The 27,882-nt window shown below is 36.5% G+C and overlaps 1 protein-coding gene across 2 annotated transcripts in view; it reads left to right on the top strand.

Annotated features, from left to right (window-relative positions):
• vapb (VAMP (vesicle-associated membrane protein)-associated protein B and C) overlaps positions 1-26,490 on the top strand; it is a 33,256-nt gene extending 6,766 nt beyond the window's left edge. The window contains exons 2-6 of one of the 2 annotated variants that reach the window (XM_081379817.1): positions 6,910-7,062; positions 15,706-15,809; positions 18,088-18,168; positions 18,367-18,543; positions 23,417-26,490. In XM_081379817.1, the coding sequence (XP_081235943.1) occupies positions 6,910-7,062; positions 15,706-15,809; positions 18,088-18,168; positions 18,367-18,543; positions 23,417-23,578 (677 nt within the window). In that variant the 3' untranslated portion in view covers positions 23,579-26,490. The remainder of the gene's footprint in view (positions 1-6,909; positions 7,063-15,705; positions 15,810-18,087; positions 18,169-18,366; positions 18,544-23,416) is intronic. The other variant, XM_081379818.1, reaches the window with a different exon arrangement.
• The last annotated feature ends 1,392 nt before the right edge of the window (positions 26,491-27,882 follow it).

Genomic DNA, 27,882 nt, shown 5'->3' with positions numbered 1-27,882 from the left:
ACTTAAAGGTGGTATCAGCGATTTCAGGCCCAAACATAAATGATCACATTCATCTAATATTTCGCTAGCTGCACGCCCCATAAGCATGCTGTCAAAAAATGCGTCTCTCTAGGTAGCGTCTCTCTAGTGTTCCAACCAATCATCGACAGGGGCGGGTGTTGTGAGGTTTTCGCGTGCAGCCGTCATAGGCAGCCGTGCACGAGCGCAAAACCTCACAACACCCGCCCCTGTCGATGATTGGTTGGAACACTATTTATTTTGGTTTTGAGTGATGTTGATACCAGAGACGCGGTTTTTTGTCAGCATGCTTATGGGGCGTGCAGCTAGCGAAATATTAGATGAATGTGATCATTTATGTTTGGACCTGAAATCGCTGATACCACCTTTAAGCCTTAATGCTAATTCCAGTTCACCGGGTTGCTGAAGTGCCTCCACTATCATTCGCCAACATTTATCGTATCGTCGTGGTAGTCCTTCGTCGAAACATCAGGCAGGAGTATTGTTACCATAGCTCCACGAACCTTCTCTCCATTGCATAATTCCACCTAGCAGCACCAATGACATTGTCTCTCTTTTGTTTCGCCATGATTGAAAGCTGTGTATGGAAGAGCTTCTGTGCTCCTATTGGTCAGTGTCACAGATGTGACGTAACCCGTTGTGGAGCACCGTAAAATATTAAACATGCTAGTTCTGTTGGGACGTCGAAGCGTTGCAGATGTGGCGACGGTTGTCGTCCACTGACACGCTGACACTATACGAGATAAAACGATGAATTCTTGCGTTCTGATGCCCATTGTCATTTATAAATCAGCACGACACCCTACGTCTAATGGATTGGGCTGATATTGTGTAGTCTGAACCCTGTGTTAGACATGCTCTTAGTTGTAGGAGTTAAATATCAGTGCCAGTCTAATGTTGAATGCCATTTGGTTTCCCCAACATATTTAGTATGTTGTCAATATACTTTTCTTTAAACTCTTTAATCTAATGGTTCCTTTTGTTTGTTTCATGTTAACCTGCAGTTTTGTGTTTTTTATTTTATTTATGAATAGACTCTGAAATGAACTGCTCACTCACAAAGTGCCTGACACATTGTGTTTTACAACAAGCCATATCTGATCTTTGCTTATCAACAGCCAAACCTTTGATAAGCATTGCTATTCAAAGCTAATGAGTGTGTAACCATTGCACCGTTTTATTGCTTAGTTTTCCTTTGGTGATCTTGCTTGTTGAGCAATACTGTTCTTGTGCACAATTCTTCTGAAATTATTTTTTTCAACTGATATCACCTAGGCCATGAAGGCTATTGGTTAATGCTAATGTCTTCAAAAGTGTGTGTGCTGCTGTTTAAAGGGTTGCTTAGTAATCGTGTAAATGCTCATTTGTTGACATTAAATCAAGTCTATGCTGGGAATAAGGTCATTCTCTTCCAGGTTTCATTTTGGTTGTTAATCAATCACTAAAATTGAGGAAGATTAGCCTCAGTTGGTTCCACTGTGGAACGGTGTCAGTTCTAAAATGCTTCTCCAAAATTGTCCTGATTCAAAGGGTAGTGTATAATTACAGTAAAATTGTTGCCTGATGTGATTGTCCAAACGTTTTTGTTTCCGACAGGCTTTTAGGTCTACTATATATTAATTTTTAGTTTGAGTTCTTTTCAGACAATGAAGAATGTCAAATTCCTCCCTCACATGTCAGACCTATTATTAATCGTATATTGAATAAGTGGCAAGAGGAGTGGAACACATGTAAGAATAATAAGCTATATGAAAATCATCCGGGAATTCAAACAGACTTTTAATCACTCTTAAAACTAGATATGATCAAGTGGTATTCACCAGATGTCATATAGGTCATACAAGTTTGACTTGTGCCTTTTTGCTTAAAGGTGAAGACCCAACTCTATGCATGTTTTGTAAGATTCCCCTCTCTGTTGTTTATTGGACTGTCCTGGGTTTAATTAGAATGCTCTTTTATGAAGTTATTTCACTTAAAGACTTATTTAGTGACTTACTTAAGGACAATTTATTACTAAATTGTGTAATATGACTTGTGTTTGTTTGCTTGGTTTTATTGTATTTTTATGATATTTGTATTTTTGTAATTTAATTTTTGCAATGAAAATAGCGTTAGATGCTGACATGGCATTAAATTAAACAATCTATCTATCAGACAATTAATATACTACTCTAGAATAATCAAAAATATACAAAAGCCTTATGGGCTGCGTTGCAGAAATCATTTTCTTACTCAGTATTTTTTGGCTTGATTTTCAGTATCCTTAAAAGAAGATAAAATTACCTAATAAAGCAAAATGACATAAGATATGAAATCTTCAATGCCAGTGAACTAAATTTAGTGAGGTTTATGCACAAAACAAGGGGAAAAAATTTAATTGGGTTTCGAAACATTTTCAATAGAGAGCAAGCTTATTCATTAAAGTATTTTTTTTTCTTTCCTTTTTCCCCCCTTTCTAAATAAGCTTGAAATGTAACCTCACTTAATTTTGTTTGATTTCTCTGGGGGGTGGGGAAACACTTAATATATAATCTTCACATAAATATAAACGTCACAAGTTGAAAAATGTGCAGTTTTTATAAATGCATATTTATATTCTGTTGTTAGTATCATGCATTTTATGGATCATGATTTAATGTATATATTTTGCCATAATTTAAACAAATTCTGTAAGTACTGCACAATTGAGGACAGTTTGACGGATTTGTTTTTCAAGAGTTAATTTAGCCGACATTACATTATGATGCTGACATTATATCAAAGCTAAAGAGATCTCAAATCCACTGCAGAGTTGGTAGGTGTAGTCCAAAGCTCAGTTGCAGGCTTATGTTTTATAAATGAGGTACAATGCGTTTGTTTCTCAGCACTGGACAAGGCTTCCCCCCAGAGAAGGCTGCCTGCATGGGTCATACACCATAAAGAAGCCAAAATCATCTTAAAGTTACACCACGCCTCCTGCCTCAGACTCCACCCCCCTACAATACACTTCATTGATAGTTAGTGATGCTCTCAAGTAGCAGGTGACTTTAGGTAACAATAACCCGACCGTCCAGGCATGCCACTTTATATTTAAAGCGTCTGAAGCTGAGACTCGTCTGTAGAGTTCAGGAAGTACCTCCAGCCAGTAATTATATGTCATTTTAGGAAGTATAAAGGGCAGTTTGAGATTTTGAGGTGGTCCAGGTGTAGTAGTAATGGGGCAAAGCTGTTAAAATATGGTGACGTCTGTTTGATTTAGCAGGGCTGCACCTTTTTGGCCTGTTCCATCCGTTTAGAATCACTAATACCTTGAACTATGTGGTGAAATTATATAAGTGCTCATTGATTCAGACCTTGGATAACTGAATTATTGTATTGTTCATGAAACGGTCCTGTAATAAATATGTTTTAGGGCTATAAAGCAGGGTGTAAATGAGAGGCAGATGTTGAAATGCAGAGTTGGAAAGACGAGTCACATCTGCACACGTGCGGATGCCAAGTATCTCTCCATGTAGATGAACGCTGCATCACTGCAGACAGATGTGTTGGGTATTTCTGAGCTATACGAAAGGCACGCATAATCGCTCGAGGCCTTTTCCGCCGTTGTACCTTGTTTGGCAGGAAAACCTCTTCTACATTAAATGATGTGTACAGTGAGTTTTTTAAGGTGCTCAGGGGACATATTTTTGTCTGCAGAATATCCTAGAACTTTCCTGAAGCTCAGTCTGACTCTAGAGGTCAAACTGAGGATCTTTTATGAAAAATATGTATGCATTAAAGTGAGACTACATCACTATATGGTAACTATAAAAGTGCAGCATTACTACAATTCTAAGCTTTAGGTGCAAGTGTTTTTTTTTTTTTTATTGTTTTTCAGCCTATTTTTTAATCTGATCTTAAAAATGTCAGCTTAATTCAAAAGCCGTTATTTGTGTAGTGACGTTTGCGAATAAAACTATAATTTTACTGTAAGTCATACTTGTTATTTTTTAGGGATGTCCCGATCCGATCCACGGCATCGGTATCGTGCCGATACTGGCCCAAAACGCTAGATCGGATATCGGAGGGGAGAAAAAAAATTATCCGATACCTATGATCCGATACCAATTAGGGGTGGAACGGTACGTATTCGTACTGAACGTACGTTCGGTGCATGGATTTACACAGAGAATACACGGTATAAAAATAAATAAATCTCGCGTGCACATTAATTAATGTAATACGAAACTAACGTTACTGTTAGATACGCGCATATGCGGGTTCTTTAGGGACACCTAATCTGTAGCCCGCCTTAGCTCTGAACGCGCGTCTATATCGCTTCAAACGCTCACTTTATCATTATACGCGCGCGGCGCGTCCTATTCGCTTTGGACGCGCGAATGGATTCAAACTGTTCAAGCATCGAACTAGACGCGATAGACGCAAATTTGACGCTCTATTCGCGTTTTGGTGTGAACGCAGCAAAATGAACAGGCTGCGATGTCAAGATTGCAATGCTGGTGTGTGTGTGTGTGTGTCAGAGAGAGAGGCACGGGCGCGATCGAACAGTGGAAACAAAAAAACATACTCCGTCATTTTCATACAGGACATCATTAAAACTGGAAAAAGTGTTTAGCCTACTTATATTTGTGTAAAACCCAACATTGTGCTTTTGTCAAACTGTAAACTCTTGTCATACTGTAACTGTCACCCAACCAAAATCTCACACACACACACACACACACACACACACGCACACGCTGTTTAAAAGCAAAAATGATCTCATCTTTTTGGACATTCATCATTGCATTGGTTTTCATTTCTTGTCCTAAAACAGAGCACTAATCTGTTTATTTTTAAGTTACACATTCTACATTGAATAAAAAAGAAAATCATGTTTTTAAAAGTAGAATTATTTTATACAGAAATAAATTATTTATAATTCAGATGAGAATAAAGTTAAAGTTAATTAAAATTTAAAGGAAACAAATATATTGATCTGAAATATAGCAAATTAATTTTAAATTCATTCAGGTTACCAAACATATCTCAAGGTCTTTTGAATAAAGGCTGGCAGTCTTTCATTATCAACTGTTGTTGTGGACTATATACTGGAGAAGTATTTGTTCTCCATTTGAGTGAGATGTTTTTAAGTGGCTAATTGAGGAAAGTGCTTCCATTATATTTTATTATTAGTAGTATTAGTTCAAGAATAAAATAAAAATATCGGATTGATATCGGTATCGGCAAATAGCCAAAGCTGCGGCATCGGTATCGGTATCGGAAGTGAAAAAGTGGTATCGGGACATCCCTATTATTTTTCATTTATATTATAATTTTAGATTAATTGATAACCCTTTTTTTATGAGTACTTAATTACAAAATTACCCCAAATGCCCAGCCCTACCATAAAATGGCTGTTTTTTCATAAATAGTTTTTTGTTCTTCTTAGGCTCTTGGTATTGATCGGTGATGTCATTTACCTAATAAAATGAATACAGAGAATGATGCCTTTCTGCATGACTCATGCTTTGCAATTACTTATGCACTAATTCTATGAGGGTCTCCGGATAGGTCTGTATGAATGGAAAAGACATGGAGCTTTTGGCCAGAATGGTCCATTGTTAGGCCTTGTGTAATGTTCGTCTCTCTTTTAAGGTTTTAAAGGCCCAAGGCGCTTAGTTCATCTGCGTCTTTTCCTCTGTAACACACAACATAAAGCCTCAAACAACATAAGGCTCACCATGGGTTTCAAGTGTCTCAGCCTCTCAATAATTTAACTGGTTTAATAGAATTAACCCAGATGAGGTGTTGCATACTTGATGTGTGGTGCTGCCATATTACAAAGGGTGAAGGATGTTTGAGACAGAACTAACATGTATGGTTGTCAACGTGAAATCAAAATTGGCCCGATTTACTTTCTCAACACACATTTATGGTTATATTGTGCACAATTTCATTGTTTATCTCTGTAATCAATCATCAAAATGTAATAACTTGCTCTGCCTGATGGATAAAAGTCCCGTTTTATTTGTTTTTGCACATGGAACTGGCACATTATGGAAATAAAAAATGTGTTGCAAATTATTCTGTTTTATGTTGACTATGATAGAAAAGAGTTATCCTTGGATTTATAGTGTTTATACAAACATATTTATAGTACTACTAAATTTAGGCCTTTTTGTTTTTCTACATTTTTATTTCTTGTTACAGAGAAAAACTCCCAGTTACTCCATATCAACGATTCAACCTTGTTTCCAGGTGAAATATTCGAAAAGGTGTTGGAAATGATTTGATTTCATCAGGAATTGGTTGGAAATAAATGTCATTAAAATGCAAACCTATTGAGAATGAGAGACTTGTTTCAAAAACACAACCACCAACCCCAAGATTTTGAAAAGCATGTATAAATCTTCTCTATCACCATATAGTTCTACCATACAAGTGGTGACTTGTATGTAGTTCATATACAAGAACATATAGTTCACCATACAAGTCTCTGTTCATCACCTCAGACATTTAAATGAATTGATTCTGTGATATTGACTGATTAGTGTCACCCTTTGGCAGGACAAATTCTCTTTGTTCCTTTTTCCTGAAAATCTCCCTTATTCTTTGCCGCAGTGTAAAACGAGTGCCAGGGTTGAGAACAATACTGTGGTCTTTTGGCCTTTGGTGTGCCGCTAATTTTGTAATGTGCCACTAATGTGATTTGTCTCGAATCATTATGTCTTGGTGGGGTGAAATCGGTTACAAGGTTGTAAATCGATGCGGTCACTTAGAGCAGTCTGGCTGCAGATATAGTTTGAGATGTTTTTGCAGCAAGCCATCACCCAGCACACACTAGCAACTGCATGGCAATGCGCTAACAACCACAGAGCAACACCTGAGTTTTGAATGTAACAATTGAATGTCCTGTCTTTCTCCCCTCAGGTCCATTTACAGATGTGGTGACCACCACCCTAAAGCTCGCTAATCCCACAGACAGAAATGTGTGCTTTAAAGTAAAGACGACTGCACCGCGCCGGTACTGCGTGCGGCCAAACAGTGGAGTGATTGATGCCGGAACCTCCATCAACGTCTCTGGTAAATACACCTCATTTTTCTTAAAATTAGCATTTTGATACCATCGATGACTCTTGATTTAAACTGTCAAAGCTTCCAAATGACGACAAGAATGTTGTTGCCTTCATAGATCTTCTTCTTGTTGTTGTTATTATTATAATTATTAGGGGTGTAACGATAAACTGGATTCGAAAAAACGATTCGATACGTATCACGATACTGGGTTCACGATACGATACGCATCACAATATTTTGAACAAAATAAAACATTTATTTCCAAAACATTAACAATTTTCAATAACTTTGTTGTACATACAACTTAATAAAGAATTAACAAAATTTAATTGAACGTTCTGAATGTAAACTACCAATTGACTAGGTGTGTCTGAACAATAAAACTGAATTTTAATTGGGATAGCTGAAACCTAAGAGAGAACAGGTAAAGCAATAAAACAGTTGTGACACCAGAATAAAAATATTCATGATTCTGAACCTGAAAATACAGAATTATAATGTAAGCCCTTTTTTACTGGTAAAATCAGACATTTGGCATTATCAGGAGGACCCACAATTATTACCCCATTGCATTATTATATTAGTAGTTAATGTAGTACTGTTACTGAAACTCTGTAAACTAATTTTTTTTCTAACGCAGTACACTTTCAATGCAGGCATTTGTTGAATATCTTACACAGATAAGATGATCTTTTAAGTTTTAGGGGAATTGACTTTAAATGTAGGGACCGAAATCTCTCAATGTTTGGAAGATGAACGAAATTCTTTCAGGTTTGAAGCAACATGAGGGTGAGTACCTGATGTCAGAATTTGCATTTTTGGGTAATTTATACTTTATAAATACAGTAAGAGTCTTGGATTCTTGGACGGAATAAATAAATAGAGAAACAGAATAGAACTAGTAATGCTTATGAAGGAAAAGGTCCGTGAGAGTGATTTTATGCCTCTTTGGGATGGCACTACCAAGCGCCGTTCACTTTAAGTATAGTGGTGCAGAGCCAGTGGTTGTTCTGTAGGCAAACACAGCCTTGAATTTGATGCAAGTGGCTATTGGCAGCCAGTGCAAACTGGTGAAGAGAGGTGTGTGCGCTCTCTTCCACTCTTGCTCTGGTGTTCTGGATCAGTTGAAGAGGTTTGACAGTGCATGCTGGAAGGCCTGACAAGAGAGCATTACAATAGTCCAATTTTGGATAGAACAAGAGCTTCGACAAGGAGTTGTATAGCATGCTCCGTTAGGAAGGATCTAATCTTCCTAATGTGCAGGACCGGGCCGTTGTAGCAAAATGGTCTGTGAAGCTTAACTGATCAACAATCACAACTCCAAGATTCCTGGCTTTACTGGAAGGAGTAATGGTTGATGAACCAAATAAATGGAGAGGTTGTGATGAATTGAATTGAATTTAATAAGATATTAAAGTGCTGATATTAAATAAGAATAAATATTAATTTACACGTATATAAAAGTGTTTTTGTTATTACTTACTATTCTTATTTTTACTATTTATTCGTATTTTTTTAATATACGTTTGTATTTATTTATTCTTCTTTTCTTATTTATATTAATATTATTTATTGTTGTGCTTGCGTCATAATTAATAATAATAGTTATTTAAAATTAATATTCATTTGTAATGTATTATTTATATCTGCCTGATTTATATTAATAGTATTTATTGTTTTGCTTGCTTTGTTATAAACTCAATAGAAATGCTCTCCATTTACAGGAACACATGCACAAAATGCATAAATAAAAAAAATTTATAACCATGTTGCAGATACAGAGCCTTATAATGTTTAATTACATTAAATACAGTGCTATGAGTCATCTGCTCCAAGTCTTTATATTGTGGAGGAACCACTTTGACGATGATGATGTCAATATTGTGTATCATATGACAGATATTTGTAATGAAAACGCCATTAGCGGTCTTTCAAAGAACCAAGTGCTTAAAATTGCCGTTGCTATCAAATGATCATTAACTCTGTCAGGTAATTGATCAGTATGAGCAGTTGATTATTTAGGTCAATTTTGAAAGGGATTGTTTAATTGTGAGTCATTTCTGATCTTTTCTGTCGATGTGTCACAGGAAATCTGTTTGTGTGAGCTTGACAGCTTGACTTGTATCCGTAGGCAGTTCTGTCTGTGCGGATCCAGATTCCCGTCCCTGTTATAAGTGTTAGCCCTTTCTGCAGGCACATTTTTTTTTCTGTACACGTCCTGGTTTCTGTATGTGTGAATTTACAGAGAAACAACTCATCAGAAACACAGACCTTTTGTTGTTTTTGAACGGGAGGTGAGAATGGAAGCGAAAAATGGCACACAAAAAATCACCCCAAAAAAAATTGGTTCACTAAAAATATTACAAATATTTTTTAGTAATAAAAAAAAAAGATGAAATAAATATAAATATTATATAAAAATCTTAAACAAAAAAAATGAAATGCTGCCTTGGCAACTAACTGAAATAAAGCTTAACTAAAATGGCTATAACTGAAATAAAAATAAATAAGCCTATATATAAATACAATTAAAATGAAACTATAAAGGTAAATAAATAATGCTAAAATGTTTGTTTTGAAGGCACTTTTGCAGACAGTGATTAGTGATAAAACGACCAGAAGCTATGATGTGAAATGAGCAAGAGTGATGTGGCCGTGTCCATCAGTGCGGCTAACATGAGAATATGTAACTTTATGCAAATGAGCTAATGAAGTCTCTGGAGTACACTTGACCCGTCTCCTGTGAGATACTGTGGTTGGCAAAATGAAGGAGACATTTATGTTACAGCACCTTTATATCCATTACCCATAACCTTTACATAACCAACAGCAGTGTTGGTCTCTGAGACCTTTGAGAGTTTTCCTAATAACTCGACTCATTTGAAATCTTGGAATCTCACGGACATTCTTAAATTGCTCTCATTATTCTGTGTTGATTCCGATGTTTTGGGATTTTTCTCCATGGTGAGATGCCTGGTCCCTGTCAATATGTACAATATCTCTGACTGTATTTGAATTAATGACAAGCTAGTTTTTTTAGTATTCCCTCGTGTGTTTATCAGAGGGGATGCACAATAGATTTTGGTTAATGGGCTTTTGACTTTTATCCAGTCCTATGAGACGAGCCTCACGTCTCCATCCGTTCTCAAACATCACTGTCTGTCTGGCTTGTGAAGTTTTTTGTTGACAGTTCAAAAGCAACAACTTCCAGCTCTGAATCCCTCATGAATCTGTTATGATTGAAGTAACTTTAGCTTTGTCAAGTTCTTTATACAGTGTATGTCCACTTCCACATTGTCCGAAGACTACACACTTAGTTAACACTCACACTCACATCAATTTCACCATTATGTAATGCTTCTATGCCTTTATTTGATCAGCAACAACATTTCTTTGGCTGCACTAAGTGAAGTAACTCCAATTTAAAGATATATTGGTGGTTCCTGATAATAGTGATTGTGACACACTGCGAGTTAACAGAAAATAGGTTGACTTGTTTTGTTTTATTATTTTTTTTCTTAAACATCTTCTTTAAGTCTTCATTTTTTTTATAATTCCATCAATCCAAACATTATGAAGAGATCAGTAATTGGGATTTTTGACATGATATTTCTTTAACTGCAAGGTGAAGACACCAGTAAACTTCATGCTGAATATGGTTTATTATGGTTAATCACTTGGTGTTTATAATCCTGTCATTATAATATCAAATTACTTGTTGATTATACTTATTAATACCCTGTCATGACTCAGAACCTTTGCTTTGGAACTTAGAAAGTTAAGTATGCCTCTCTAAACCATTAGTGTTGTCTGGATTTCCTCACATTTTCTCCCTCTCTCCATTTAGACTTCATAGTTTTTGCCGAGGGGATTCCGAGGTCATGTTTCATAATTAATGGAGTTGCTCTGCTTTTTATCTCCAGGGATCCAGTTAATTAGGCAGAGGAACGATTGTCTGCAGTCAGGTGTTTTGTTTGAATGCACATGGCTCAGGGCGACAGTTTTCTGCAGTTGTCCCGCCCCCAGACAGGCCACAGCCTTGAAGATGACCACTCAAGTTGTGACCACACAAGCTCTGTGTGATTAGAAATAGTTCTCTTAAGAATACAAGAAAGAACAGTATGTGCAGACAGCTCATAAAATTTGTGTAAAAGACTGAGATTGTGCCAAATATGGTTGCTTTCAAAACAAAAAAGGAGATCCAGAAAGACCTTTCTGTACATGAACAATCCTCGTCTTTCTACATTGCACATTCGAGATATCTGATCAAAAGTATGCATACCTGAGAGCGTAAATTAGTTAATATTTTGTAATATTATCAGGTCAATCACATTAAATGGCTAAATATAATCAAATTTATTTTCACTATTCTGTTTCTTGTAAATTTCCAACCGTCTTCAGGCTAACGTTTTCCATGTTCTGCAAATTTAAGCATCACATAAAGATGTTCTTTGTTAAAGAAATCATGCTCTTGTGCTTTAATAATGATTAAATCACTGCCTTGCTCTTGTTGGATTGTGTCAGTAGTGATCTGCCAGAGAATGAACTGTCAATCACAGTCAGCATGGAGCCGTCCATTTTATTGTTCAAGACAATAACACCTAATACTTATTAGGGCTTTGACTCCGAACTTCGTTATTCGAATATAATTTGAATATTTAAAAAAAAAAAAAAAAGATATTCGAACGAATATTAGGCAGCCTTTAATATTCAAACCTGTTATGGGCATTATTTTTTGTAAATGTGTTTGCTTGTAAACGTTGTTTTCAATTCAGATTTCGAGGCTTTTTCACGCCTGGTGAAGTTGTGAATCGTGAGCTCATTAGCCTGGCTATTATTGGTCATCTGGGCTCCTGTCGGTGATGTTAGCGTCCTGTTTAGCGCCTATTTTGCATACCAAAACAATGGCCGCTTCAACGGCTACAACAACCACGGCTGACGAGGAGTTTGAAATCTACACTCATGACAATTTGAAAAGCAAAGTGTGTGGTGTATCGCTACTTTGGGTTCCCAAAGAAACAGGGAAAAATCATGAGTAAGGACAAAGTGATGTGTAAAATATGTAGGACCAAACTCACATACCACACGTCGACAACCACATGAGAGCAACACTCTCAACACTACATCCCGGCAAGCTGGAAGAGGAGGAGGGGGAGGGTGAGGGGGCGAGGCAGGCCAGAATCTACTCCATGCTATCTCCGTCAAAATGTTATTAATAAATATTCAAATATATTCAAATATTAATATTAATAAACAAATGAACTTCGAATATGATTTTTGGGCAAAAGGCAAAGCCCTAATACTATAAAGTCTCTGGCTTTGTTTAGCAAAAAAAAAAAGAATTCAACTCACATCTGTTTATTTGATTGCAGTTTGAACATCGAAAAAATCTCAGGAAATCTATTTTTAAATTCACATTCACACAACACTGTTTACCACAAATTTTTTTGCATTTTGGCCGTTCATTTACACAACAAGACATCGCCAACTACCGGCCTGGCAGCATAATACAGCGTTTTTATTCATTTTCTTAGATCCATGTGAACGAGGATCGTTTGGCAGTGTTGTCGTCTGTATGCTAACATTTTCAAAAAAGCAAAGTAAAAACTTTTTCGTTTTCGGTACATTGTTGTCGTGTAAACGCACCCTCAGTCTAAAAATTAGTTGTTGTTTTTCATTTGTGATGCAATGTGTATATAACGTCATACACCATGGGCGGTAGCGTCTATTGCTGTTTTCATTACTGTGACAATTGATATTCACTACTATTAAACATTTTTAAGTCTCTTATGCTCACCAAGGCTGCATTTATTTGATCAAAAATACAGTTTTTATTATTTTATTATTGTGAAATATTATGGTAAAATTTTTCATTTACGTTTCTTTTGGTGACATTAGTTAACTACATTAGTTAACATGAACTAACAATGAACAATACTTCTACAGCATTCATTAATCTAAGTTAATGTTAATCTCAACATTTACTAATCAAAAGTTGTATCTGTTAACATGAGTTAATGCACTGTGATCTAACATAAACAAAGGTTAATAAATGGCATAAAAATATATTGCTCGTCGTTAGGTAATGCATTAATTAATGTTAATAAATGAGACATTATTCTAAAGTGTTATTAAAATTTTAAATAAATGATTTCTATTGTAATATATTTTAAAATGTCATTTATTCCTGTGATGGCAAAGCTGAATGGTGTGAACTTGAACTGATACTTTGACTTTCTCCACATCTTGCGTCAAGGATAGCAACAGCTATGGGTGAGAAATCTGAATATTTGCACAGTGCACATTCTTTTAGTAATATTACTAATGTGAACTGTACAAATAAAGTCATGTCAAGACTCATTTAATCCCTCTTCCTCTGTTGATATGTTTAAAAATACCCCCTTGATGCTGCTAGTGAAATACCGGTCTAGTGCAGTCGGAAAGATTGGGACTGACAAAACAGGACATTCCCAATCTGTCTCAGCCGTCTGTTTTCAGTTTGCAATATCGACGGCGCTTGATTGCCATAATGGCACTCAAAACCAAAGTGAGGTTTTTTAACTCGCGGGGGAGTTGGCGTGCATCTTCTGTGAGCTCGGCAGTAGTAGCCACATCTAAGAGGGCCTTTGAAATTAAGAGATCATTTGTTTTTAATGAAACTTAGCAGCAGTTTTCCTAAATCATGCACACATTCACTCCAGTGTAAAAAAAAGACCCTTTTGAATCCGAATGGTGTCTTTTAAAAAGGGTGATGGGGGTGAAATCGGCTTTCAATACTGATTTCAACCGTGCCAGAGCCCTCGCACGCCAGGCATAAGAAAGTGATCATTGTAAATCATGGTAACAGCTCTAAATTAGCTTTTGCTCACTGGAATGACATCAAATAACATGGCCTTCTTTGGATGGTGCTGATGGGGTTGTAGACGTGAACTTCCTCACACTAACACCTGGTTTGAGTTAAAGGCTGAATGTGTTATTATTAACGTGAAAAACACTGTTTAGGAGCTGTAAGAAAAATTGCCCTTCTGGGGTCACTGAAGTTTTATCAGCATCGTTTGTAGTGGGATTATATGAAATGAATAGCTAAGTCTTTTTGTTTTTCTGAGTAATGTCATTTTGTGAAACATGGGTGTTTTACACCCAAATATTTTATCACATTTGGGGCCAGATTTACTAAACAGGGCAGATTAGCGTAAGAGCACAATTCCAAAAAAAACTCTGCTGGGAGTGGAAAGTTCTGCACGTGATCTACTGAAGACTTGCAAAATAAAGAACACAGACGCAGCCGGATCATTTCCATAGTGACCAACGAAAATTAGGCGGTAAACAATACCGCAATAAAACCGTAAACTGACTAGCGCAAACCTTAGAAAATCACCTTGCATGATTCATTTAGATACTTTCCTCCCATAAATTTGGCATTTGAAAAGAAAATTCCTACAAATGCATATGCAATAAGGTCAGCCACAAAAATGACTGTCCATGCCTTTTCACCACTATTTTTTCCACTGCGTGTCTTTAGAAAATCCTGACAGTAGTTTTTTTAATGCCAAAAGAGGGTTTGCGCTGGCACAAGCTGTTAGTAAATCTGGCCCTTGGACTGTTGAGAATCCTATCTGCTGTAAATTTTAATATTGTATAGTTTTTTATTCCTTTAAGGGTAAGTTCGGTATTTTACACTTAAAGCCCTGTTTACAGATCGTTTCTGATGAAATACAATGGTTAAGATTAAAATTTGGACACATGCTGCTGTCCCGAGAATTTTAGGTTTCTTTCGCTTTCCCCAAAACCTCTAGAATGGGTGTATAGGTGCACTCGAACATATCCTTCCTAAAACACATTAAACTTTCGTTTACAAAGACGTGAAACTCACCGAGTGGTCAGGGGTGTTCACTGATATGCTCACACAAAAATCGCTGCAAAAGATGCTTTCCAACAGGTGTTTTACCATTCGTTGTAAAACTGTGGATCTATTTTTCCAAACGTCTCACACCCGTAGATTCTTCCGTTGAGAGCTTGAATAATAGACACTCCAGCCCAGTTGGTGGCGATAATGCACCTTTGCCAATTGCAAGCAAACCGCTGGCATTTCATTGAATACACAGAAGAAGAAGCGGCGGAGTAATACCGTACCTCACACAGCTCACCCAATACAAGTCAATGGAGTTGGACAAAAACTATGATAAAACCTGTTGGAAAGCATCTTTTGCAGCGATTTATGTGTGAGCATATCAGTGAACACCCCTGAGCACTCGGTGAGTTTCACGTCTTTGTAAACGAAAGTTTAATGCGTTTTATGAAGTATTGTTCCAGTGCACCTATAAACCCATTCTAGAGGTTTTGGGGAAAGCGAAAGAAACCTAAAACTCTCGGGACAGCAGCATGTGTCAAAATTTTAATCTTAACCGTTCTATTTCATCAGAAACGATCTGTAAACAGGGCTTTAAGTGTAAAATACCGAACTTGTCCTTTAAAAATCATAAAATGATGTTGGAGCCACTAGCACTTGGGGCTCAAGTAGGCATCTCAGTTTCAAATCTGGCTCAGATTGTCTGTCGTCTTATGACTATCCTGCGAACTAAAATGAGGAAAACGCTAAAGATATTGTTTAATGTGTACTGTATTTATGTTCTTGTGTTTGTCTTACAGTGATGCTGCAACCGTTCGATTATGATCCGAATGAGAAAAGCAAACACAAGTTCATGGTACAGTCTCTGCTGGCCCCACCTGACATGACCGACACTGAGGGAGTGGTGAGTACTGATCCATGCCACCTGCTTTCTGAAGGTTTATACTCCCTTGTTCAGGTCCGTTTTTTCTTGGGTGCATTTTCTCCTTTTTTTAGTAACGCTATCTATGAAGTCTATATATATATATTATAAAACCATTCTTGATGTCTTATATGTGGGGTCCAAAATGTACTTTTATAACTGCTAATTGCAGGTGAATTTATGTTTTTACCAGCCTTGAACAGTGTTATTTGTTTGGCTTTATTTATATAGTAGCATAGTATTTATCAATATTTTTTTGAATTAGCTTTTATGTTTTAATTTTTTGGTTTAAAGCTGCAGTCCGTGTCTTTTTTGGGTTAAAAATGATCCAAAATACATTTTTGAGCAAGTACATAATCACCCAGTGTTCAAAACTGTCTGCTTGCCTGAGCTCGATTCAAAACGGTAAGCTTTTTATAATGTTTTTAATTCCAGTGGTACTGGTGGATTTCCGCGGAAAATTCGAGCATGTCTCTGCGTCATTACGTCACGTCTGTAAACATAAAGGAGTCTCGACTAGTAGGCTATGAGTGTGAGGATGGTGGAGGTGGAGAATTATAGCCTTTTCTCACAGCACTTGATATTATTAAACTTATCAATTTGATGGCGGATCCAGAAAGGTTCAAACGACAATCACCAGTGACAACTGGAGACTCACCCGTTGTAAAACGCGAAACACTTCGGACTTCGGAGTTGCTACAGAAAAAAAGAGACTGCAACCGGGTCATGCGAAAACAAGGATAATATCGGAAGGGCATTAAATGTAGTCACGCAATGCTGATGTTGTTAACATTAACAATTTGAGAACAAAGTATATTTTGCACGGTGTGACGTGATATGATAAGCGATCGTTAGATTTAATCAGCGCGATTTACAACAATGCTTTTTTCCCCTTAGTTGGTCAGAACAAAAGTGGATGTTACTTGTTCAGATGACATTTTCCGGTGAATATTCTTATGTTTGTCATACTTCCCAAAAGTGGAATCTGTGATTCCGAATGCCAGTATCCACACCGGCGCGGCGACTGACAGCCGCACATTCTCCTCAAAACATTGGATTCATCTGCGCTGTGCCGTGCCGAGGCACAACCCACGTTAAGTTGCTAATTCTGCGAATAACTGCAAGTGTAGATTTCAAACAGAGATGGCGACAAAGAGGAAAAACTACGGACTGCGGCTTTAAATAATTGTATGTGCTTTTGTCTTGGGTTTTTTTTATTAGTTTTTGTTTTTAAGTATTTCTTCTAAGCCTTAATTTATTTTCATTTCAGTTTTGATAATGAGAACTTAAACTTATTTTATTTCAGTTAGTTAGCATTTCTTGTTGTTTTTTTTCATCTGATAATTATATTTTATTTTATTTCAGCTTTATTTCAATTTAAAAAAAAAATACTTTTAGTTAACAACAACACAAGTCTTTTGCATTATTTTTGAAGTTTTTCAATATACAGACTTCATCAAAAATGTGCTACAATGCCATTAAGCAATAATATTGTGATAACCTCTGGCATAGATCAACAATATATGATACAAATCGGTGTGAGTTTGCTGTTCAAGTAATATAACTGGGGTTGTCACATAACTCCAGTGTTCGACAGGTTCCAAGAGCAAGATCCAAATCTCTTGGTTGTTCATGACTCTCTCTGAGCTTTCTGAAATAGATCATACTGAACATTTGTGTGCATGAGCAGATGTAATGGTAAATAGGTTATGAAAATGACAGGAAGGAGAAGCGGAAAGAAAATGTAGAGCAGAGATCTGGCTACTTATTCACTGTCCTGAACTATTTCCACGATTGCTTGTTGATGGCTCCAAAGCTTGACTCCAAAACCGAGGGAGCTGCCTCACTGTCTGCTGTCTACATAGCCGGATACCTTTTTAAGATCCGAGACCTCGCAGATGACTGCTTTGAAACTCTCTTCATGGGCAACTTATTAATGCATAACGTCCACAATTGGCTCAGGTGGCATGTGGCTAGGCTAATGGATCAATGCTGTTACAAGCATGAGAAATACAAAGCGCACAAATATTTTAGTCAATTGTGCCTTTTTAATTGTTCAGAGATTTTCTAGCAATAGCCTACTTTTTATCATCTACATTTCTCTGGGGAAATCTTCCATGGTGGAAATCTTCCTATGATGCCTAAAAATGTTGCGTATGTAAGCAGGTCGCTAGGGTTTGTAAACAGCTCATGAGGTGTTTATTTGGTGTATAATCAAATGTAGGTTCTTGTTTACACATGTTGTTGTTCTCTCCTGCAGTGGAAGGACGCCAAGCCAGAGGATCTGATGGACTCCAAGCTGAGATGTGTCTTTGATATGCCCGCTGAAAATGAGAAAACAGTGAGTGCATGGGTTTTCATGTTTTTCCTCATGTTAGCTCTGAGCTGTAGGCAGTGTGTGAAATGACAGAAGGCATAACTACATTCATGTTACCCTCTCCTAAAATTATTTAGCAAAACAGATTCTTGGCTCTTTTATGGATGCATTTGCTTATGATTGTGTCTATGTGTGTGTGTGTGAACCTGATTTTGGCCACAGCATGAAATGGAAAGCAATAAGATATCCGCCAGTCTCTCAAAGTCGGAATCATCCACATTGTCTATGAAGTCCATGGCCTCCAGTCTGGATGATGGAGAGGTCAAGAAGATCATGGAGGAATGTAAAAGACTGCAGACGGAGGTGCAGCGGCTACGAGAGGAGAACAAACAGATCAGGGTGAGTGTTTGCTATTTGCATTCTCATAAATATCATTGTCAGCAATAGTCATGAATATTTTAAAACATTAGATACTTTTTTGCTATTTTCTTTCAAAATCAGAATTCAAATATACAAAATGATGCATTAAAAATACATTATATACAATACAGTTCAGAATTTTGGGCTCGGAATGATTTTTGAAAGAAGTCTCTTATGCTCAGCAAGGCTGCATTTATTTTATCAAAAAAACAATGAAAACATATATTATAACAATTTAAATTGTTTTCTATTTCAATATTTTTAAATATATAATTTTATTCCTGTCATGACCAAGCTGAATTTTCAGCATCATTTCTCCAGTCTTCAGGGTCACATGATCCTTTAGAAATCATTCTTATATTTAAACATTCACCTAACATTCATCGACCTTTAAAACATGTAAGTAGTAGCGTAATGTTAGCCAGTTTACATGCCCACTCGCTCTACCGCTAACTTAGATAAATGTGCGCTATTATTAGGCACATATCCAAGTGTTTGTTCTGAGTGTGGAAGTTAAATTAGTACCGCGCTTCTCAAAAGTCGCATCCACTATCCTCTTTGCAGCCGACTCCGAATTCACTAATCTATGAATAAATTAAGATGTTCAGATTTAGATTTTTTAATTTATTTTTTATACATTCATAACTTTTGTCGGTGCGCTGCAACAAGCTTTGCGTACGTTTGAGCGCTTAATTCATATTTTAAATGATTATTATGGTTTATTATTTCTCTGCAATGTAGAACAATGTTATAATATTTCTCAGCCCTGAATCTGAAACCATTTTCCGATGGCACTCCCTAACCCCCACGTAGGGCCTATATATTTAAAGGTGCCATAGGCAATTCGCTGCAGAAACATTTTTTGTTATGCTGGTTGATAGCCTCCTCGTATCCTGACAGCAATCGCTCTGTTAAGCGGTCTAAATGTATTTTTATAAATACATGTCGTCTGTGGAAGGCGTAGGACCATAACATTTTCGTTCAATCGTTGTGTTTGGTCCGAACGGTCCTATAGCATGTGTTCCCTGTCAGTCAATGTGTGTTTGCATACCACTGCGCAGGTTGTTCACGCAGACATAAGTCATCAGTGCGTTTACATGCGCTGTGCAGACAGAGCGAGAATGGCTGGCAAGCAGCAACAACCTGAACCGACGACAAGTGGCACTGGCAAAGGATCTACGATCTATATATCTTCTTTGGAGCCAAGCAGACTCTCATTGTGGAAACCCTGTCATGCAAGCAATATTATTACACTGACAAGTTTTGCTTGCTAAACAAACCGAAAACTTGCTGAAGTATAACAACATAATACTGTAAATGAGAGGAAATAGAAATTATATTCTACAAATATTTTTGGTAAATTCTTGTTAGGTCACTTCATTTGATTTAGAGGCAATGAAAAAGATGCTCAAATTACCAATAGACTGAAACAAAATAGAAAGGTTGAAATAGTGTTGCTTTCGTCAACGAAAATTATGACGAAATATTGTCGTCAACGAACCGTTATCACCTGACGAAAACGAGACGAGACTAGACGTAAATGCATGGTCATGTGACGATGACTAAAATACATGTATAATGCAATATCGTTGACGAATAAAAACGAGACTAAATGTGGTTTAAAAAAATAAAAACTATGCTAAAATGTCTCTTCATTTTCGTTGACCAAAACGAGACGAGACGAAATGTTAACGTCACGACGAATGAGAGATTTGTGCGTGAACCCATAGCTTTGTCGGCTTTAAATTCTGGATTGCGATCTGGTCACCCGATTATCAGCGAATTTAACAATATATTACTCCATTAGTTATTCTATTAAAATGTCTCATTGATGTATTTGACACATTCATAATCATTACTTTTGCCGGTTCTTTGTGACAGCTGCATGTCTCTGGTTACATGAACACGTCACCGCATCAGCGCCAGAACATGGAGATTTTATTTTAGAGAATAATCGCAAAACCTATTCGATAGCCTATAATTAAATAAACTAATCGAATATCCAAAAATCGTGACTCATCCCTGCATGGAATCTCTTGTTTCTTTTCCCAAATCTTCACTCACGTCACGTCTCACCCATTTTCTAAAGGTATTATAACGTTTCTTGGTTCGCTTTTAATTAGGCCTATTATATTCGTATTCTTTACTGTGGTAACGTAGAAAAACGCTGTAGGACAGATGGCCTACATTTGTACTTGCATGTCAAATTCTTTTTAACACAGTTTGTGCTTGTTATATAGACATAGGGCGCGTCAAGTTTAGTTGTAAAGCGCGCTTCACACGCGCGGGTGATTTTTAGTTTCACTTTCTCTGGCAGCGCAATCTCAAACATAGCCTAAATATTTCGGCCTTGTGGAGGATAAAATTCGCCCTTCAAACCAATTTACATCAAGTAGAAAAAACAAAGATATCATAAAGAGATCGATAGAGATCGATATCTTCGTGTTTTCCTGCGTCCCACATCCCTCTCAAAGCGCAGAGTGTATATCACGCGTCTTTGTGTGGAAATATAAAACGAGTTTTTTTTTAAATAACCCCCCCAACCACCGCCGGTAGTTGGTCCATTACCGCGGTGGTAAAAAAAAAAACCTGCCACCGTCACAGCCCTAAATATAGGCCTAGGCCTACTAAATAGCCTATAATAAGATAGCCTTGTTTGAAATTCTATATTGACTGGGTTAAATAGAATCACATTACTAAAAAGAGACTAAAATACAATTTTCATTTGACTAAAACTAGACTAAAATGTCATCAGTTTTCGTCGACTAAAACTAGACTAAAATGTCATCAGTTTTCGTTGACTAAAACTAGACTAAAATGTCATCAGTTTTCGTCGACTAAAACTAGACTAGACTAAAAAGAGTATGAATGTGACTAAAACTAATAAAAACTAAAATGACAGCCTGACACAAAGACTAGACTAAAACTAAAATTAAAACAGGCTGCCAAAAACAACACTAGGTTGAAAGTGGAATCTAAGGGTGCACTTACTCTAAATTCTGTCTTAAATTTAATTAAATTTTATTACTTTAACCTGTTAAGCTGCAACCCCACTTTTGAAAAATCCCCAGAAATGACATACCCAAACTGAAACAGATACAGTTCATGAACCCTTTGTACTAAAAGCACAAGTATGATCTCATTTGAAAGCTGACACCTGGCAGTTTATTGTAAATGTAGAATTAATTATTGTCATAATGAAAAAAATTGTTATAAATAGCTTCAAAGTTTTGTAAAGTTATTAGAAATTTATTTTTATAAAACATCTTCATGAAAATAAAATTGAAGTTGGCACTGTAGCAATCTAGAAATGCACTACAGCTAAAGCCACATGTCTGACCATATTATATTTAAAATATGAAGATGATAAGTCTAAAACTCTGTATTTAGTTAAATGTTTTTCAAGATAGAAGCACCTAGAGCTAGCTAGCATGTTAGCTTAGCACACCATCAATACATGACAATTTATGAGATTAAAACCATGTTTGTGCTCGAAACGTACTTTATAACGCAAATAAAATGTTTTCAATAATCTTCTGTGATCTAATTTGGCATCAGATAAAAAAATCAGACAGAAAATATACTATTTGATAGTATTCTGCACAATGATTAGTCTATATAGATTAGCATTACATTATAAATATAATCTATTATTATGGAAATACCTGGCATGGCTTGAAAAACACAGGTAACTCAAATATCATTGCAATCATGTTTATTATCTTCAAAACATCTTAATCTGCATGTAACAGCGCGATCTCTTGTTAGCTTTGTGTGTATCAGTGACGTCCTGGAATGTCACATGATTATGGCTCTTCTTCATGTTCCATATATGGACTATTATTGTGCATAATAGCGCCCTCAGGCTATTAGTATGAATTGAAAACACAGTATATAGAGTACAAAGCCCTCATAAGGATTATATCGACGCATTTAGTTATAAATTCAATAAATATTATTCCTGTCAATAGAATCTGATGTAAACCTATGAGAATCTATCAATATTTCTCCAAATCTGCACATTTTTGAGCTAAAGCCCTGAGGGACGTTGTTTTGTGTATCACTGTCATGACGACAGCACGGGAGTTTTTTATGAATGAAAGCGGCTGACGCGCATAATTCATATTAAAGGTATCGACTCATTTTTTCATTTCATAACTCCTGACACAAATTAAGAAATAACAGTCGCTATAAGTTTCTCAGAATACAATAGTGGTCAAATACTGAAACTTGAGTCTTATATCTTTTTAATGATGTATAGTTTGTCAAGGTATAACATTAAATCTGATAGTAACTTTGAACTATTTATAAAAAAAAACGCTTCAGTGCGCCCACGCACTGGCAACGGTTAACAGGTTAAAGAATTTATATCATTCATTTATATAAATTTCTCCCCACTGATGTCCACTTAAAATGTTGTTTTTTTTTTGTGTGTGTGTGTGTGTGTGCCTATTTGACCTATTTGAGTTTTTCATAATTAAATTATTTCAGAATAAAAATGTTCAGTGTTCGTCTGCTGTACCTTTAAGAAACACTTAAAATGAGCAACGTTACGTTTATATCCATCACCCTGCTCTCTATAGATATGTCTTTGAGCCATACTGATTGACCACCGCATTACTTATGCTCTCTTCCACCATATTGTTCAAATTTGTAACGGCCACAGGATGTTGAGCATATCGAGAGTCGGAACTGAAGATAACCTGCTCTTACTCATCAGCTGCAGCTGGGGACCATTACTGCTGCTTGTTTAATGAGACGCGTGCAGGGCCAAAAGCACTTTTCATAACTCTCAAGATTATTTCTGTCATCTAACTGTCTTTATCTTTATCTCTCTCTTCCACTTCCCCAGCAGGAAGATGATGGTCTGCGGATGAGGAAGAGCACAGTAATGTCCGCTCCGCACTCCTCTTCAGCGATGAGAGTGAAGGAGGAGGGGCTGAGCACCAGGGTGATCGCTCTAATTGTGCTGTTTTTTGTTGTGGGTGTCATCGTCGGCAAGTTGGCCTTGTAAAATCCAAGAGGAGAGGGTTACAAGCATGCATTGCGGATGAAACAAAAACAAAACAGACAAGTAACCAATGCAGAATTCGTTTAATCCGAATGCCATATCATTGGGGTAGTTTTGGATTAGCGAGGTGTGTAAAATTAATAAAGAGATCAAGATATTTCATCATGTCATGTGCAAAGAAATAAATTCAGACAAAAAAAAAATTAATAATAGTAATCTGACACAGCTCTTGCCTCAAAATTGTGAAATCATTCTGGCCCCTCTTCCTTAATTATTTCTGATGCAAGTTCAAATATATCATAGATTTTAACCACTAAAATGTTGTAGGGATTTTCTAACACCAGATGTGCGACTGAGTTGTGCTAGAGTGAATGTTGTTTATCACTTTTTTTTTTTTTTTTAATGGGTCAGAAGCAAATTGATTCTGTATACAAATGCTAAACATCTTTGAAAAGTGTCACGTGTGCATTTAATTTGTGCATACCCAAACATCGTGCATTAAAGCAGTAGTTCACTGAAGTTTAGCCTGTATATTTTCAATCACTCTCCAGGTAAATGATAAAAACAAGCCTTCTAGTATCTTCCCCAGTCACACTGTTGTTGAAATAGCGTGTTTTATATCTTCCATCCACTTCCGTTCAGTCCAGCAGATATGTTTGAGTACCAACAAGTACTATGATTCAACATATATTTCCTCGACAAATCAGATAACATGCAGTTTTGCAAGAATATATGATGTCGTCACTAATTACCCGCATTTTTTTTGTTAAAAGACCATCACCGTTTCATGCCAATTTAATGTTCACTTGCAAACACGGTTTAGGTGATTAGACATCTTAAGTCAACATTGAAGAAATGGACTGTTAGTGACTGATATTTCAAACTGCTGTTACTGGGGAAGTGTTGGGGAAACCCTTTGGCCGTTCACCTATTCGTTTGCTCCAAAAACCATTTGAAACAATATTTCTCTGTATGTCGGTGAGGCGCAGAGCTGATGTCTCTGAAACCAACACTTCCGATGATGCTTTGCACAAACCGATTTCCCTGTCAGGAACAGAATAGGTTTTTCACATTTCTTTATTATTGTTTTCTTTTGGTAAGGGATATATGCTTGAATGCATGGCTCTGTTTAGAGCAAAAAAATACTTTATATTTTATTAAGCTGCTCCATAGGTGAAATATCCTTTTCAGGCCCTTTTAGCACACCTCAGTTTCCATTTCGCTGCCTGTCGACCTAAGTTAATTTATTGATCAAGTCATTATTATATACAATAATAGTGCAGCTGCTAAGCGTAATATCTGATGCACCATGTACATGCAACTGGTTGAAGGTCTCTCTCCCTATGAACTTTCTATCTGAAGATGCCATGAGGAGTTTTCACCATCAGGTCCATTAACACTGACCCCCCTCTCACTTTACCCTGTCAAAAAAAAAGTAGTTAAAGGAATAGTAATCATTTTATAATCATTTACTTATCTTCACGTTGTTCCAACCCCAAATTTTTTGCTTCTGTGAAATATGTTAGGAAGAGCTGCTCTTTTTCATACATGATTTACAGTATGTCGCTGTGAAAAAGGACAAAAATAGTCATGAAACTATCATAAAACTAGTCCAAAGATCTTTAACACTATTCAGAACCCATATGAATAGATTTGTGTTGGAGAGTTTGGTATACAATTTGATATGTTTGAGATTTTGCATAAGGTTATGAGTGACAAACGGTTTAGCCGGTTGGCCCCTTTTGCACACAAAGCTATTGCATGGCTTTAGAACATGGTACACAAATTGTACGGTGTTTTTCTTTTCATTTTTGTCCTTTTTGGATCATTTCAGGATCAATCCCCATCCACGTTTATGGGAAAGAGCAGCTCGGACAATCTGCATAGCATCTAATTTTGGGTTTCGTCGAAGAAAGTAATTAATATGAGGTCGTAACAACATGATGAGGGAGTAAACCGAGATGAAATGTTTATTCTTGAGGGCAACTATTCTTTTAAAAACTGACACATGTGAGTATTGTAACCTGTATTTTAGCCATGCCAAGCCTACACCTCATTTCCAGATAAATGCATGGCTTCGATATGCCTTGTCGGTGGTCTGAAATGTACACAACACTGGTTTATCTCGCAGCATAAGGCTTTAAAAAACACTCCTGACATTTCTGCACTGTTTTCCTGAGCCCTCTGTTTCTTTGCTGTCCTCTGATGTTAATTTAGTCGTTTGTTTGGATTTAAGTTATGAATAAAGCTTTTATTGCACAGAACTGTTTATATTAAAAATGCACTACATATAAAGAATGTCATCTTCCCATGCACAACGGTCTGGTCTTTGTGAAATAACCGAAATGACACCCGAAGAGAGACTCTTCCTACAGGGGACCATTTTGTGACCTGATGTGTATTTGTGTCATAGTTGGGTGTTGTGGGGGCGTTTTTTTTCTTTAATGTTTCTCTTCTACCCCCCTCCTTGAGAAGCTTTAGTTTCAGTTAATCATCTTATTGCTAAATATTGGATTTCTAAGAACAGAGGAGCTTACGATATTGAAAAACGGCAAAACTTTGCTTTGTGAGTATCTTAAGGAGACATTCAGGGTATAGGGATTTTTGGACTGCGGTTTATGTATAGTTCACCAAGGAGTATGATTGCCATGGAGAGGGAGGGATTTGGGGGCCTATCAGCCAATCAGCTGGCTCATAATTAAAGGAAAACCTTATTATAGTGCCCCAAACCTTCACATACGATGTAAACATGAAGGTGACCGTTTTGTATGTATATAAATAAATAAATAATGAGTCTAAGATGAAAATTAAGGTTGATATTCCTAGTCAAGTAGTCTATAATGGTATATAAAGAAACCCCAACTTTGTTGGACTATGTAGCATCTTAATAAATTAAATCAATAAAGCCCCAGACCAAAACTTTGTGTTGTTTGTTCTTTTGTCCAGTTTCCATTGTCTGTTTTATGCATTTTCAAAGTATTGTGTGCTTGATATAAATTTGAATGCTTATTAATCTTTTGATAGTTGACAACAAAATGATGGATATTTTGCATGTCATTGGACTCCCTGATGAAATTTTGGGGTCTACATTTTTTTTTAAGAGTTTTAATTTTCACTATCTCAAAACATTATGGTTGAGGTGAAAAACTAGTAAACCTCTATTATAGACCTGTGACATCATTAAACTCCATCATTGGCTCTACCGCAGTGCTTTTAATGTTAACTTTAAAAAGTTATTTTACCCACAAATAGATCTACACCATGTTCAAGTTACAGAAAATGACAGGACATCTGCACAAATGTATACATAACTTGTAAAAATAATGTATTAAAAAAAAGTTAGGAAGTCTAAGCTCGTTTGGATTTTAGACATTTGGCCTTGCAGGAATGTGGACCTTGATTTGGTCTTAGCTATTAAACTATTATGCTATGCCCCTTTTTTATATATAAATTTGGGAGGTAAAATTCAGAGCAGATGTTGGTCTGCAATCATAAACAATTAGAGACATAAACATAATTGCATTACATGCATAACTAGCTTTTTTTTACTTAACTTAAGTGTTAAGTTAAAGTATACGTTCTTTTTTTTTTGTCAATTTGTTGCAAGTAAACTACATTTTGCTATACATTAGATGCTGCTGTTTTCAGTTTGCAAAGTTTACTTTTTTTTAAAGGAGTTTTAAACTAAATGGTGATTGAGTTGTTTAGCCAAAACATGTTGAAATTGCTATATATATATATATTTATTTATTTTATTTTTTGCTTTAAAGGGGACAAATTATGCCCCTCTTTACAAAATGCAATATAAGTCTCAGGTGTCCCCAGAATGTATCTGTGAAGTTTAAGCTCAAAATACTCCACAGATAATGTATTATAGCATGTTGTTAATGCCCAATTTTGAGTGGATGGAGAAACATGCTGTTTTCATGCATGTATCTTTAAATGCAAATGAGCTGCTGCTGCCCATCCTGCTTTCCAGAAGAGGGCGGAACCTTTACAGCTCGTGCCTCCGACACTCTGCCAAAAACTAAAACATCTGTTTGGTTTTGATTATCATCTGTCACGGTCACGTGAAATTGCAGTTCTTCATCATCATGAACGTTTATTATCTGCATGCGTTTTAAAGCCATATCAGTCTAAACTTCTGAGATATGGTTTTTCTGAGTTGCACAGAAAGCTGGATGTCAGACGGCGTGTCCTGTGAGTAATAAACTTAAGTTCTCTTTCATTCATTTAATGTTTATTTGACAGGGACAAATGCATAGAACATTGCTTTATAAAGAATACAAAGTAGATGCCATGCATAC

This window comes from Scardinius erythrophthalmus (assembly GCF_964197995.2).
Source record: "Scardinius erythrophthalmus genome assembly, chromosome: 12".
Lineage (NCBI taxonomy): Eukaryota > Metazoa > Chordata > Actinopteri > Cypriniformes > Leuciscidae > Scardinius > Scardinius erythrophthalmus.
Note: the sequence above shows the minus strand (reverse complement) of the source record. Positions and strands in the feature narration are given on the sequence as shown.